This window comes from Lupinus angustifolius, chromosome LG13, assembly GCF_001865875.1.
Source record: "Lupinus angustifolius cultivar Tanjil chromosome LG13, LupAngTanjil_v1.0, whole genome shotgun sequence".
NCBI lineage: Eukaryota > Viridiplantae > Streptophyta > Magnoliopsida > Fabales > Fabaceae > Lupinus > Lupinus angustifolius.
The window spans coordinates 17103177-17119361 of record NC_032021.1 but is presented as its reverse complement, the minus strand read 5'-3'; the positions used below and the strand labels follow the sequence as shown (position 1 = coordinate 17119361).

At 32.8% G+C, this 16185-nt stretch overlaps 2 protein-coding genes across 2 annotated transcripts; one reads left to right on the top strand and one right to left on the bottom strand.

The window, feature by feature from the left end:
* On the top strand, positions 172-9714 carry LOC109325638 (AMP deaminase-like). Its single transcript, XM_019558112.1, has 20 exons — positions 172-663; positions 2130-2296; positions 2589-2799; positions 2964-3142; positions 3246-3297; positions 3388-3515; positions 3625-3804; positions 4434-4501; positions 4603-4745; positions 5780-5841; positions 6326-6439; positions 6938-7078; positions 7350-7502; positions 7869-7922; positions 8004-8114; positions 8188-8361; positions 8461-8541; positions 8856-8954; positions 9033-9155; positions 9265-9714. The coding sequence occupies exons 1-19, from the start codon at positions 327-329 to the stop codon at positions 9099-9101; spliced, it is 2523 nt and encodes an 840-aa protein (XP_019413657.1). The 5' UTR covers positions 172-326; the 3' UTR covers positions 9102-9155; positions 9265-9714.
* On the bottom strand, positions 12701-14466 carry LOC109363648 (the record flags this gene model as incomplete). Its single annotated transcript, XM_019609904.1, has 4 exons — positions 12701-12986; positions 13073-13131; positions 13216-13277; positions 14372-14466. Coding segments are annotated over 4 exons (231 nt in total), but the record flags the coding sequence as incomplete, so codon positions are not given.

Below are 16185 nucleotides of genomic sequence, written 5' to 3'. Positions count from 1 at the left end.
AAATTTGTACACTATCACATAAACATTACACTCTTAACAAAATCATAAACCATAAATATAAAAATTCTAAAGATCAATATTATATTATTTTACAAAATAGGGAAAATATATTATTTTTTTAATGAATTTATTTGTTAGTATTATAAATAGAGAAGGCAATATCAGAAGAGAGAAAAAGAAAGGGTACTGAGTTGAAAGCTGAACTCAGTGTTTCTTCATTCTCTAACTCGCCACTGACTCACTCACTGACTCAGTAGGGTTTATCTCTCTCTCTCTCTCTCTTTATCTTCAATTTCTAGAGAGAGAAACTCTAGAGAGAGAAAGTCATGGATGCTTACGCTTTGCACCTTGCCATGGCGGCACTCGTTGGAGCTTCTGCCGTCGCAATCTCTGCTTACTTCCTCCACCGTAAGACCCTATCGCAGATACTCGAGTTCGCACGCGCCGTCGAAGGTGACGAAACCACACTTGACGGCGACGTTGTTGATTCTTCGCCGAAGAGGCATTTGAGGAAGCACCTTATCGCCAGGAAAAAGGGGAATGGTTATTACCGGCGATTCTCGACGTCGTTGCCGGATGTTACGGTGATTTCCGGTGGCGGCGAGGTGGATTCTGTTGAAGGGATTCCGGCTGGGTTGCCGCGGTTGCACATGCTCCGTGAAGGTATTGCTATGCTGTGATGAGTTAATTGATTAATAGTTCATAATTTGTTTTGGAGTTATAGGTTCCTCAAAAGTGATTCTGCAAATTTTTTTGGCTTTTTATGCGCCTTCTGCTTATTTTTTAAAGCCCAGCCAAACAAATGTGCTATTGCCAGAAGTGATTTCTTTTACCAAATAATCACTTTTTGTGGGAAAATATTTGGATTTTGTGTATATAGCATACCAGAGAGACTTTTTGTTTGTTTTGGCTTAAAAAGTGCTTTTAATAAAGTGTATTTTTTTGTAAAGATGAAAATACAGCTTCTCAAAAAGCTGAAGTTGTGCTTATTTCAGCTTCTGGTTTTGTTAATCTATTTTATGTAAAAGCTCAACCAAACTAATGTGCATGCGTTACAATTATTTTTTTAACAAAATAATCACTTTCTTTTTCTGGGAAAAACTTAAACAAAATGGCCCATAGTCTTATCGAGTTTAAGTGTTTTTTTGGATGATTGAAGTTTGATTCAAAGGGATTAGAATGTAGTGTGTGAATTTTGGTACTGCAGTGTGTGTAAAGCACTTTTTTGATTGATGCACACATCTTGGGATTTTGTGTTTGGTATACTGGTGAAACTTGCCGTTTCTTTAAAGAGTATGCTACATGTCTTATTTCAATTTTAAGTGTCTTTTTGGGAAACTGAAGTTGAACCAAAAGGGATTGAGGAGTTGAACTTATTGTTTTGATAATTTTGGTGTTGTGTTTGGTTTTCTTTCTTGTTGATTCTGTAATATGTATCACTGACTGAAAGGTTTTCAATGGAAGAAAGAATATGGAAGCTGGAACACTGATGTGAACATATATGTATTTAGTTGATATGTAAATAGAAGTTTACCTGGGAAAAGGTGAAAGAGGCCATAGTGAGAATATTTGCTTGATGTAGGTTAGCATACGTGAGGATTTGGTTCTAAAGTTTAATGAATCCTAGCCTCTTTATGCATCTTCACCTCTGTTGCCAAGAATATTGATAATGAATTTTATAGTTTATTATTTTTGGCCTCACTGAAATTGAATGGCTGACCGAGAAAGATGTCCTATTCTTGGGAAACCTGAACCAACACTGTTAGTAGAGACTATAGTGGGTTTTAAACAACAAAATTGATGAAAAAGACGTGGAGTATGTATTTCCGAATATAAGTATACAGCCAAGGGGAATTTAGGTACCCCTTTTTTAGATTAACATTTTGCTATGTTTGAGGAAGAGTTCAACTTCCTACTGTTCTTTTGGTCTAACCTTAGAAAGGCTAAGCTAAGCCTTCTTGTATCATCAACATATGCTATGGAAGGATGAGTGTGGGAGCAGGACGGAAGTGAAGTTTCCACTTGCTCCTATGTTTGCTTTCTGCTGCACACCACAAGCAAACAAACTGTCAATTTGAAAGGTTAATCTCAATGTGTTTTACTGATTAAGAATATATATAATTTTGCAGCAAAATCTGCGCATCCTGGTACTCCAAAAAGAAATATATTGAGAGCAATTTCTCCCAAGTCTCCTGCTCTGAATGCTAGTGCCTTTGAAAGTGTAGAAGAATCAGATGATGATATTGCTGACAATGCTGAATTGGATGCTACATATCTGCACACAAATGGAGATGTTGTAAGTCTGTTATGAACTCTGTGTTGGGATTAAATTTACCATTCACATGGTATTTTATAAACAGAAAACATTTCCTGTATATATGATAAGTAGGTCCTCTCTCCCCCCGTGTTGCCTCCTACCCCTTCCACTTCCCCTTCCCCGTGGGTTGGAATTAACCAACTTTCCCTCCATTACCTTTTATCTGCACTTTGATTATTGCAGGGTGCAGTGTCCCAGATCCAATTACTATCCACTTTAGTGAAGTTTTTGAATGATCTATGGTGTTGAATTTGAATTAACCTGTATGCAGGGACCAGAAAGCAAGAACATATATGAGACTTTACCTGATCACGTTAATGCTAATGAAGACAAGATACAACTTACTGCTTCAACAAGTATGATCCGGTCTCATAGTATTTCTGGTGACTTGCATGGCGTGCAGCCTGATCCAATTGCAGCTGATATTCTTAGGAAGGTGCCAGAGCATGAAACTTTTGTTCGGCTTGAAGTTACACCTCTTGGTAATAATCTTACCTCATTCTCTTGAATACTATGATATGCATCAAATGTATTTCCTCGTACCTTGCATATAGTCCACTTCCTTCCTTCATTAACTTTTGCGGTCAATAATTGCAATTGTGGAAAACCATTTAGCAAATTATATATATGTTTTTGGATGGTTTAGAGGGTCCGTCACCTGATGAAGTGGAAGCCTATGTGGTTCTTCAAGAATGCCTTGAAATGAGAAAGCAATACTTGTTTAGAGAAGCAGTTGCTCCATGGGAGAAAGAAGTTATATCTGACCCCTGCACACCAAAGCCTAACCCAGACCCGTTCTTTTTTGCTCCTGAAGGGAAGTCTGATGTGAGTTTTAAACTTTTTTCCTACTTTTCCATCTTCAGAGACATGCATATCCCAATTTTACCCTCTTTGTGCTTAAATAGATGTTATTTCTGTTGTGGTGCAGCATTACTTTGAAATGCAAGATGGGGTTATTCATGTATATCCAAATAAAGACTGTAAGTAACTCAAAAGTGCTGCTTTAAGAACTTGTTACTTTATTACCATTCCGGATGAGATTCTCATGCAAATTTGCTTATTATTTGCAGCAAAAGAGGAGCTTTTCCCTGTTGCAGATGCAACTACCTTTTTCACTGACCTCCATCACATACTTCGAGTCATAGCGGCAGGGAATATAAGAACTTTATGCCACTACCGGCTTAATCTTCTAGAACAAGTAATTACATGTTTAAATGTTTATTTTGAGTGATAAAGTGCAGCATATGCTTGTATTTCAACTATAGATAAGAGCAGCTGGTTGATTGTCAATTTGTGTATGTATTCAGAAATTCAACCTTCATTTGATGCTAAATGCGGATAGGGAATTTCTCGCCCAGAAAAGTGCTCCACATCGAGACTTCTACAATGTCAGGAAAGTTGATACCCATGTCCACCACTCGGCATGCATGAATCAGAAACATCTTTTAAGGTTTATAAAGTCAAAGCTAAGGAAAGAGCCTGATGAGGTGACAAGTTGGATCTGTTTATCACTGCGTTATCACATGCTTTGCTATATTTTTGTTTTATTGAAATGTTAGTGTTATAAATTCATTTTCAAGATATAACAATAGTTGTCTTGTAGGTTGTTCTACTGGATGAATAAATATAAACAAACTTTGGTTGCATCTGTGCCATTGAACAGCAAGAAAGAACAGATAAATCCCACATTAGGCAATTGTTTTACTTATTGGTCTGTGCAGATTTAATAAGCATAAAATGAAATAACGAAGTTTAGAGCATAACAAGCTTATCAAATTACAATTATTATTTAATTAATTTGTTTTTATTTATAATGCCATATATGTAAAATTGTCAGATTACTGAAACATAAAATTGGAACAGAGAATATTACAGGGATGCTTGTAAGTTGTAACATTCAGGATGCTTAAATAGTTGACTGATTGTTATCAAATTCATTTAAATGATTGACTGATTGTCATCAGAATTCAAATGCAGAAGTCATTATGACACCCATTATTAAAAAAAAATGATGGTATATGCTTTTGGTGACAGATGTTAGTTGAGTTATATATTGGGAAGCTGATATACAGTGATTGCTTATAAAAAACCTTTTATATTTTTTAACTTGATTCAGGTTGTAATATTTCGAGATGGGACATATCTGACTTTGAAGGAAGTTTTTGAGAGTCTGGATTTGACTGGGTAATGAACTTTTTGTAATTTCTATTATAACTAATAATTTTTATTGAGTTTGGTTGGTAATAAGGTACAGTAATAATTATTTCAATTGTCTTTTGAAACAGATATGACCTCAACGTTGACCTTTTGGACGTTCATGCAGACAAGAGTACATTTCATCGCTTTGACAAATTCAATCTGAAGTACAATCCTTGTGGTCAGAGTAGGCTCAGGGAGATATTCCTAAAGCAGGATAATCTCATTCAAGGTATGGTGCAGTCTCTTGCTCACTAGTTTCCTTCTTTGGAAAGTTTGTTTCAGACTTTTTTATAAAAAAAGGTTTACTTATTGTCTATTGTGGGCTCTGCTAACTTGTCAAATTCCACCACCTGTAATATTTATAATGGGTTGCATATAATGAAATTGAAAATTTCTGCTATATAATGAACATTTTCCAGAATCTGGATAGTAGTTTAGTGAGGGGTTGTTAGTTAACTAGGAGAAAATGTATAGGGTTGGGAAGAAGGCATTCATTTTGATTTGGTTAGCTGAACAGAGCTTATGAGAGAAACTAAACATTATTTTGCACTGGGTGGATAAGCCTCATTAGTGTTACTGAGGATTATATCATTAATTTGTTTTGGAAATGAAGTGCCGTTGGTTTTTAAAATGTCAGGATTTGGTTCTGCAATTGATGTTGACAGCTCTTGTGAAGGAGGGTGCAATTGCTTGAAATCTTTTGAGGATGTTTTTTCATCTTCAGTTTGTTTTCACTCATAATTACAAAAATGTCACCTCATTTTCATTTCACTCCTATATTTAAGATTTTGTGAAGGAAATGATGAAAACTAGAGGTGTTGTTTCCAGTTTTCACCATTTCCTTCACAGAAGTTAGAAAACAGGAAACATAATGGAAATATGATGTTTTTGTAATTACGAGCGAAAACATATTAACTGGAAATGAAAACAGTCAAGAAACAAATGAAAACAAAAAGAAAATCAAACACCCCTTATAAATTTTAATAAATAATGTCAGGATTTTTTAGTTTGAAATAGCAAGTCAACACTTGAAAGCTGTTTTAAGAATATATTTTTGAAAGCAATTCCCCCTTTGGGTTAATACTTGATAAAGTATTGGAAGAAGCAGCAAAGAAAGAGACTGACAAATGAATAACTCGAGGTTGTTGTCAAAATGCCACAGAACTCGTTTGGGAGATTTTACTATGATTTGTGTTAATTATCTTCAATTTCAGAGCATCTTTTGCTAGCATGTGTGCTCATACTATTGTGTTGCACTGATAGGTCGTTTCCTTGGTGAACTGACAAAGCAAGTGTTTTCTGATCTTGAAGCCAGTAAATATCAGGTGCTTTTTTCAGCCCTTCTATACATATTTCCTGCAGTTTTAGGAATATATGAAATTCTAGGAAGTAACTTTTAATTTTCCGTGTTGGTCCGTCTGTCATTGTTGTGCTTTTTGGCTTCATACATTAACAATCAGCATGGACTAGTATATATATACTACTTTGCTACTTTATGTAGGTTAATAGCTAAGTTTGCCCTTGACTTTTTCTTTGTTTAATACTAAACTGTCTTTGAAATTCACATTTGAGGATTGTATTTATAATCATCATTCATGTTTTGAACCTTTGTCAAACTAATGTAAATTATTTATCAGATAGGGCCTTATTTTTTTTGTTTTTACGACTGGAAAGTAGTATGATTTATTTAGTATTTACTTTCTGGTTTCCCATTTTTTGTTTGTTACTTGTGTGCTTAGTTAGTACCTTCAGAAGTGAGCCCTAGATGATTGTTAACTTGGGTATTTCCCTACCTATTTGTATTCACAGATGGCTGAGTATAGAATATCAATATATGGTAGAAAGCAAAGTGAGTGGGACCAGCTAGCTAGTTGGATAGTGAATAATGAGTTGTACAGCGAGAATGTTGTTTGGTTGATTCAGGTATTTTCTAGTTACTTGCTTCCCAATTTGACTTAGTTTTCATGCATGGGTCATCTGTTTATTAATCTTTCTAATACTTTTCCCATTTCTGGCCTAATTTTATGTTGAAATTGCATAGTGTTGTGACTTTTTCAATCGTCATAAGTTACTCACAGTTGCATGGATCATATCAAAGAACTGTATAACAAGTATGAGGTCGATCCCATATTAGAAAGAGTAATATATGAAGTGAGTAACTTATGACTATTGAAAGGTCACAACGACCACCATTACTTATCAAGAAGAATAAGCACAGGACATAAAGTGAGAGCTCGCTTGGGTTCAAGCCCTGGGAAGTGCGCTTTGTCCCCGCTCTCCTTAAAAAAGGAAAAAATGTTAGCTTATAAAAACAAATAAAGTATAATAAAACTAATCTTTTTATTATAGAAACTAGAGATATTGGTTATTTTCACATAATGGTGGTCAATGATGTTCGTTGTTATAAAATTTATCTTGCAGCTTCCAAGGTTGTACAATGTATACAAAGAAATGGGTATTGTGACCTCATTCCAGAACATCCTTGACAACATCTTCATTCCACTTTTTGAGGCCACTGTGGACCCCGATTCACATCCCCAGCTTCATGTTTTTCTGAAACAGGTTTGTTACAATTTAAATTACTATATTGTAGGAGACTAGGAGTTTCTGGTTAATTGTATTGACTGTGCTGATGGTGGGATTGTATTCATTGTCCTATACTTTTATTAAACTTGTAAAGGCATGTGATTGAGTAATAATATGCAGTGCACGCACATCCCAAAAAAGATGATTTAACTGCTCAAATATTTGATCAATCATGTTTTAATTTGCTTTGTTATGTACTGTTGCAATATAATATTCATTACCTAATTTTTTTTATTTATATTTTTAGGTTGTTGGGTTGGATTTGGTGGATGACGAAAGCAAACCTGAAAGAAGGCCAACAAAACACATGCCTACGCCGGCTCAATGGACTAACGTATTCAATCCGGCATTTTCATACTACGTTTATTACTGCTATGCAAACCTTTACACCTTAAACAAGGTGCGTAACTGTTTCTCCAAAACCACTTTATACTTGTGCCAAGTTTTGTTTAGATATTCATTCCACCTACAATGAAAACAACACTTTTTGCTGGTATGGGAAAAAATTAAGATGAAAATAACAAGGGGTGGGTTTCTTCCTAGCTATATGTACTATGTAGTTTAAGTTGCATACTCTACTTCACTATCATATAATTTTAAGACTACCGCTATGTGTATTCTATGTATTTTTTGCTTCTTTACTCAGTCAGCCATAGATTCCCTTAAAAGCGTATACCAATATTTCTCTATGCTTATTACTTCATAACTGTTATCTGATTTATAAATTCATTGACATCCTATTATCTGATTCATAAATATTTCTCAGCTTCGTGAATCGAAGGGAATGACAACAATCAAATTCCGCCCTCACTCTGGAGAGGTACGTATTGGAGTACGGTTTCTTTGTTTGGATATTTGTTCATTGTTGTGTAGGTAGTTTGATGCATTATATTGTATTCAGGCTGGTGATATTGACCACCTTGCTGCAACTTTTCTTACAACTCATAACATTGCACATGGAATCAATTTGAGAAAGTCTCCCGTGCTTCAATATTTGTATTATCTTGCTCAGGTATTCTCCATTTTTCAAGAGTTATAAGTTACGATATTTGCAGTTACTAATTGATTGTGGAATTTGTTATCAGATTGGGCTTGCAATGTCTCCTCTTAGCAACAACTCCCTATTTTTAGACTATCATCGGAATCCTTTACCATTGTTCTTCTCACGGGGTTTGAATGTTTCACTTTCTACCGATGATCCGCTCCAAATTCACTTGACAAAGGAACCACTGGTCGAAGAATATAGTATTGCTGCTTCTGTAAGATCTCTCCCACTCTCTGTCTCAGTGTATTGTGCACGCATGCATGTCATATAAACAGATAATACTAACAGTAAGGACATAACTCTTTCTCTACAGGTATGGAAGTTGAGTGCATGTGATTTATGTGAGATTGCCCGTAATTCAGTTTATCAGTCAGGTTTCTCACATGCCTTAAAGGTAAGCTTATCTGGACTTTGCTTCTCCTTTTCTGTCTGATAAATTCATTCTTTATATGTAGAGATTTTGGAGTATGTGACTATATAATAGCTCATATGATGTAACTGTTGGGTGAAGTTGAAAATAATAGTGGGTAAATCGAAACTGGGTAGTTACTACTACGGTCATACTTATACATTATTCAGAGTTGAGAATGATGATGTTAGAAGTACATAGATTCAAAACCTTTACCATTGAAATGAAAAATATTGATGCGATTGTTATTCTTTTTATTCATATATCTTGCTCTCTACTGATCATTTTTTTTGTCCCAGTCGCATTGGATTGGCAAGGAGTATTACAAGAGAGGGCCAAATGGAAATGACATTCATAGAACAAATGTTCCTCACATCCGGTTGGAATTCCGAGACACGGTATGGGTTCAATATTTTCCTGATCACGTGACTGTTGTAGCCAATGCGAATATCTTAGTATTATTGTTGTGCTTGCAGATTTGGAGAGAGGAGATGCAACAGGTTTATTTAGGCAAAGCCATCATTCCTGAAGAAGTAGACAAATAATATACCCCAGCCTTTTCCTTCATCCATACTTGAAATATCAGAGTTTGTAAACAGGTTCTATTTCCTTTCTTTCTTTTGGTTTTACTATTCGGCTATTCGCGTTTCGCTATTTCTCTCTTCATCCATAGATGAATGATTGGTTTAAAATGTCCTTCCCTTGTAGGATGAAAGTGAATTTGACATACCCACCAAGCATCATGGAGGGTTTCTGAGACCCTTATTCAATAGTATATATCTCACATGACCATTTAGCTGGAGCATGGATCAAAGGCCTACAAAAGCTAAAATGCATGAGGTTAGCAAAAATAAGTGATCATAGCTAATGAAGCATGTTGCATTCACAAATATGCAACATATATTATATATTGTTCATGCACTTAAAAGAGAGAAAAAGTTGATTCTCTCAAATTTTGATTCTCATTATTTGTCCATAAGATGTGCTCTTTTGTTGGAAGATGAAGAGCCTTGGTTTTGGCATAGCTAGATAGTGTAAGTGAGAGTTAAGAATTTAAGATCAAACTGAAAAATGCATTTAATATAACAATTGGGTTTCATGTAAGCAAATTCTTTATCATATAAAGTTTATTTATAAGTATTCTGTAATAAACCATTATTAGATTTTATGATTGAGTTAATGTATACTGTTTGGTAAGGAATTGATGAGGGTATTTTGGGAAATGTGTTATTTTCTATCCCCTCCTAGATAGAGAGAAACAAATACAAGACCCACAAGATTTTTGTCCTTTTCCTTATCTTTATCAAATGGGACCACATCTGCTATCCCACAAGTTGTGCCACTAGTCTGTCATTGGTTGAAAAAATCTATCTAAGTTAAAAGATTAATAGTTAATTATTTTCTAGACCAATCACAGTTAATGACACATACAGTGAAATAACTTGTGGGACAACATATGTGCAGCTTTATCAAACATGAGTCATTCCATCTTCTCCATTCTCTCCTTTTTTTCAGACTCTTCTCAATTTCTCTATACCAAAGGAAGTGTTATTGTTCCAAAAAGTAAGAATCTAGTTTAATTTTCAAAAAAATAACAAGGGCTTATTTGAAATTTTCCATGATAAGTAAATAAATCATGAAAAACTCAATTACAAATTCTCTATACATTCAAGGACTCAATTGCAATTTTGAAATTTCCCTAGATTAAGGAGCTATATTTACCTCCCTATAAAGTGAGGCAAATTGATTTATTAGCTTTTCTAGTTATTCATTATGAAAGCTAATTTGAACCGTCTAAGCTCTTTGCTAAAAAAGATCATAATATTCTTTATTTATAAAGTTTCATTATTTTAATAATTATAGATCAACATAATATTATTATACTCTTACATTCCCATAATATTATTTGTGTTGTCCTTACCCAAACATTTTCTCTAAGGGAATGGAAGAAAGTGTCTTCCAAAAATTTCGACACTCATGTAATAACAGTGTTACTAAATGTAAGCATTCGATAAATATATAACAACCATAAGTAATAGAGTGTAATATCTTTGTACTGTTAGTATAATCAGTATAAAAATTTATATATAATTAGTATATCATTGATCATTCATTTGTATTGCTTTAATAGTCAATGATAATTGAAATTATAGGTGGATGCTAAACTGATAATGTATAAATTTTTTACACTTCAGTGCATACATTTTTTCACTATAATAAACAAAAAATTTGAAACTACACTAATTTCAGCAATGAAATGTTAATAATTATTGTTGCACATGAATTTAGCGATAACATATTACTGTAATAATTTGAAAATATATAATCAACCTTATTATTACAAAATATATGATTAACCTTATTATTATAAAATATACAATATATAATTAACATTAATAATTAGGTGAATACAAAAAATATACGTTACTTGAGTAATAAAGATTTAATATATATATACTAACAGTATAAAAAATTTTATGTTCACAATATATAAATTTTAAACTCTAAGGATAAACAAATGTGTATCAACATAAGTAGTGCATTAAGCATACCCTCATTGCCATCCATACTCCTTATCAACAAAGTACTTTGTTCTTATAATTTAACTTATTTCCCAATGTGATTTATTTTTGAAAAAAAAAAGTATATGTAAGACTTATCATCCACCATTGATTTTTAACTATCAATGACTTTTTAAAAAATTAATACAAGTAGATGATGAATAATATACTTACTATATATAATATAGTGTATAAATATTACAATCTTAATTTTGAAAAGTTAGACAAATTTTCTAGCTAGAACCCAACTCATCTAAAAGGAAACGTTTACACACTTATCTAAAAAGAATTTATATTTTTTCTGATTAATTATAACTTTTATTTACTCTAGGGAAAATAATGAGATAAATTGTAATAGCGTGACTTTTAGATATTCCAATTTTACAAATACTATTTATTATATATAAATACATGTTCATAGTTCATACACAATTTTCTAAGTGTGTTTATATCATAATTTAATACCTGTCATACACAATTTGTACTATATTTTCATTCTAATAGTTTGAATTTAATTTTTAAGCTTGAGTTATTATATCATAATTTATGATCAACCTCATGGGAAAAAAGCTCATGCACCCATCAACAAGATAAAACCATTTAATCTTCAATGGTGTTTCCACCAGTGTTGGAAAACCAGTTCGTGCCGACCGGTTCAACCGATAAATCGGTGAACTAGTCCATATACTGATATGGTACAATAGTTATACCGATCATGCAATCATAATGATCAAAATTAGTTATACCGATCAGTTTTCAATTGAACTGTACCAGCCATACCAACCATTTTCTATTTAAAATTGTATTTTTAATGAAATTAAAAAAATTATTGGTTTTTCAATATTAATATATTATATATGTATATCTAATTTTGTCAATATGCAGTTTAATTAATAAACCACCAGTTAAACCACTTTACCAATACCCTAACCAGATGACCGATATAATATTAATAACATTAGTTTCCACTAACCACAAGACAACCAATCAATTCATTTTTTAGGCTTATAGTACCCATCAATATGGTGCATCTTAACATCACTAGCCAGAGCAAATGCACTTTATAGTGATTCACAGAGTCCTGTTTGCACAATATATATGTGAATGAACATGGACACTTTTGATCTATAGAAAATGAAATAACCATTTAGTTTCTTGAGATTACAAACATAGGACTACAATTCTTAGAGCCATTTTTAATAACATTTTCAAGGACCAACTAGAATCACTAATGATTTTGTTAGGAACAAATATAATACACAACACACAGGTATGTGGAACTAACTCTCCTAACGAGCATTTTTTCCATCCACAAGACTCGAACTCAGGTTCTTGCTTAGGGGGAATCAAGCATGTACCACTTGAACCAACGCCCGTTTGTTAGGAATTAATCATCCCCTACAAATGACAGAAGAACTAGTGTCCCAAGTTTGTAATATTGAAATATTGAAGGGACTAAATAAATGGTTAGCTTATTTTTCTTCCAAAAACCAGAAATGTTCCCATATTTGTTTCATAGTTCAGTTTGAACATTTACTCAAATAGAACATTAGTATAGAAGATTCACTATTAGGGCAATGTTAGTTCAAGAAATATATCATGGTATTATTCCTACATTATTCTGCAATCAAGCCACAATGATAAGATTCATGACTGAAACTATTGGAAAATTCTAAACCTGTTTTTTGGTTCATCATAACCAGAAGCATGGTTTTGCATCCCAACTTGAGATCATAAGAACCACAATCAATTCAACATAAGTTACATATATTCAGGTTTGTCTCCATAAGCATCTTCATCGAAGAGAATAATAAAGTGTTTATAATCTTCATCAGAGTAGCAAGAACACCAGTATCAGTGCTTGAAAGACTAGAATAAACAAAAGAAAAAGGAAAAGTTAATAGACAATTATTAAATTGTCCAAAACTGATTTAATAAAACAACAACATTCAAACCTCGATGTTTTTCGTCATGTCCTTGAGCTGCTCAGCTATTTCCTGCTTGGTTCGCACGGCTGCGAGAATATACAACATTAGGGTGAAGCTGATTTGTTTACATGATCAATAAAATAACATGACATAGTCATTTTGCTACATACCTTTGACTGAAATATCTTCAATTTGCTTCGATGTCCTCACTGCAAACCTTTGAAATGAAGGGCTGCGAAACCATAACAAAACATTTAACAAAGAGAAGAAATAAATGACAATAAACCAGTCAACAAGAACTATACATACAGCATATGAATTTATTGCAAAAAGCAGTACAAGCTTGAAACTGTATGCACACGCTTTTACAAAACAGATTGTAATTGTTTCGGAATCAAAATAGAGGCAATAATAAAATCTTACAATGGAGAGAAGAATTTAAAAATCTTGAATGGGTTGATGAAATACATATTAATACATTATAGCTGCATTTAGGTGAGTTCACTTGAAACATCACTCGTTACACTCACCACAATCAATTGATAGATCACAAAGAAAATAAATCATCATGATCAAAACTAAATGATTATATTATAAGATAAATAAAGGCTCCTTCCTTTGGAAATTAATTCTTGCAGTCATCACTGGGATCACTGCAATGCAGCTATATGCCGGGTCAGGAAAAACAGCGCGAAGCAATGCGTAAAGAGGCCAGGGGGCACGAGTGCACGACACCTAGTGCACTGAAATCAAATGCTATTAACTACATATCAACGAATATTTCCAAAAAAGTTAATAAAATTAGTAACAGTCTATTCATTATTTTCACTAACTTGTTAGTTATCGTGTGAGTCTATGGGGAGATTCTACGCGAAAGTGCGGATATAATTAGTTCAAAATTTCCAAAATTTCCAAAATTTTCCAATTTTCATACTCACCTTTCCTCCACTCAGATATCCCCTTAATCAAAACATAGAGTAAATGAACAACGAAGACCGAAATCACAGAACATTGTTGTTTACTCCAGATAAAACACATCCAATGATTCATGCATGGACAATCCATATTCAATCAAATTAGATTCAAAAAATCAGAAAATAAACAAAAATATAATAAAACACATCACCCATATATCACAAATTATAACAGGTACATAGTTGTTCATTCATGCAGCAAAATCTCAAAAATCTCTTCAATAGGATTCTCTAAAAGGGAACAGATTTTCACTAGAAAAAGAAGCTTACTTAAACCTCGAAATTCATAATTCACAAGCATCAACCAAAAACCTAATTCTGAAAAAAAAGGAAACTTTTTTCCACAACGTACTTGTTGGCGAGACCATTAACAACCAATTCATTCACAACGTAAGAGAGAACCCTATGCACGAAATTCCCACCACCAGCTATGTTTTTTTTCCACCTTCAAACTGCAAAACGATTCAATTATCATTAAACAAAAAAAATAACCAAAACCCTTATGCGTTAAGTTCCAAAGAATTAAACTTTTCATATAGTTATCCAATATCCCTATATTGTTTATTTCATTTTCCATCGAAATTGTACAATTTCTCGAAGAATTGGAACAATAATAAAAAGAAAAAGTTAGGGTTCGAAACCTAATTTGAGGGAGAGAATCCTTGATTGGAAAATTGATATGGAAGAAGGAAGGGAAGAGAGTTGTAGAGGAATGGCTTAGGTTTTATTGGTTAAATGTGAGACTAAATAATTTTATATTAAAGGACATAAAATAAAAGGTGACTTGTGAATCAAGAATGAAATCAAATGGGCCACAAGGTTGTTACTTTTTCGGTTCGTTTTTTTAGTATCGGCAATTAGGGCGCCTCGTCCATGTTTATATAATATCTATCTAAATTATGATGGACATGGATATACTCGTTTTTAAATAGGCATTATAGTCCTAAATATGGACAGAGTAGACTTGCAAGCCGCTTTAAACAAATATATTTATCATAATAAATAATCGTACAAATAAAACAATACATACAAATTATAAATGTAATAAATAATACAAAATATGCATAGTACATATTTTACATATAAAATATAAAGGAATAGTAGATATGCATATATATAATATAAAAACTACAAATATATATAATACGTAAATGATAGCATCTTCTTACATTTGATATATAAATGCATATATAACAAGTGAAACAAATTTTCTTACATTTAATAAAATACATATATTTTTGCATATTTGATGTTTAACATTTTATCTAATAATGTTTACGGGCCGCCTGTTTTGCCCATTGGAAATACCGACGAGCGAATAGAGAATGGTGGATGGACATTTTAAGGTGAATGGATATATTTTTCATGTATGCCTACCTAATATGTGTAGGCGGGTGGACGAGACCCATAGGCTTTGCCCAAATACAAATGATGTCTATGATTAATGAATTAATTTTTTTAAGTCACTTCTAATATAATTAAAAAGATTTGCTATTACATGTCTAATATATACATCACAAGTAATTATATAATATAGAGTTTAATATTAGTGTATCATTTATTTATATATTTAGATCACAAAAATGACAATGAAAGATGAATGAATATGTAGACACAAAATAGTTGACATCTTTATGTGACTAGAAAAATAAAACAATGGACATTTTTATATCATGTGTTATAACCAATCAACTATAAAGCAATTGAGGCAAACCTTGTGGTGCTATAGTATCCTTTTCATACTTATTTGTCAAATTATTCTATGATCATAAGATTAAATTATAAAACCAGAAAAATGAAGTTGTTTTTTATAGACAAAAAACATTGGTGTATAATTTTTTTTTTGGTTTCCCACATTATCCTTGCACTGGAGACAATCCTGTCCGAACCGGGAACATCCACAGGTAAGTGGGGCTAACTCTCCCAACGAGCATTTTTTCCATCCACAAGACTCGAACCCGGGTTATTGCTTAAGGGGAATCAAACATGTACCACTTGAACCAAAATTAAGCATTAATCGAGAATTGATGCCCTCCTTTTTTTAAGGGTTCAAATTTAATATTAATTTTTAATTAAATGAATAAAAAACTTAAAAAAAACTATTTTACCATCACATTTCATTACGATAGGTTTAATACTGAAGAGGAACTCAACAAAACCAATATG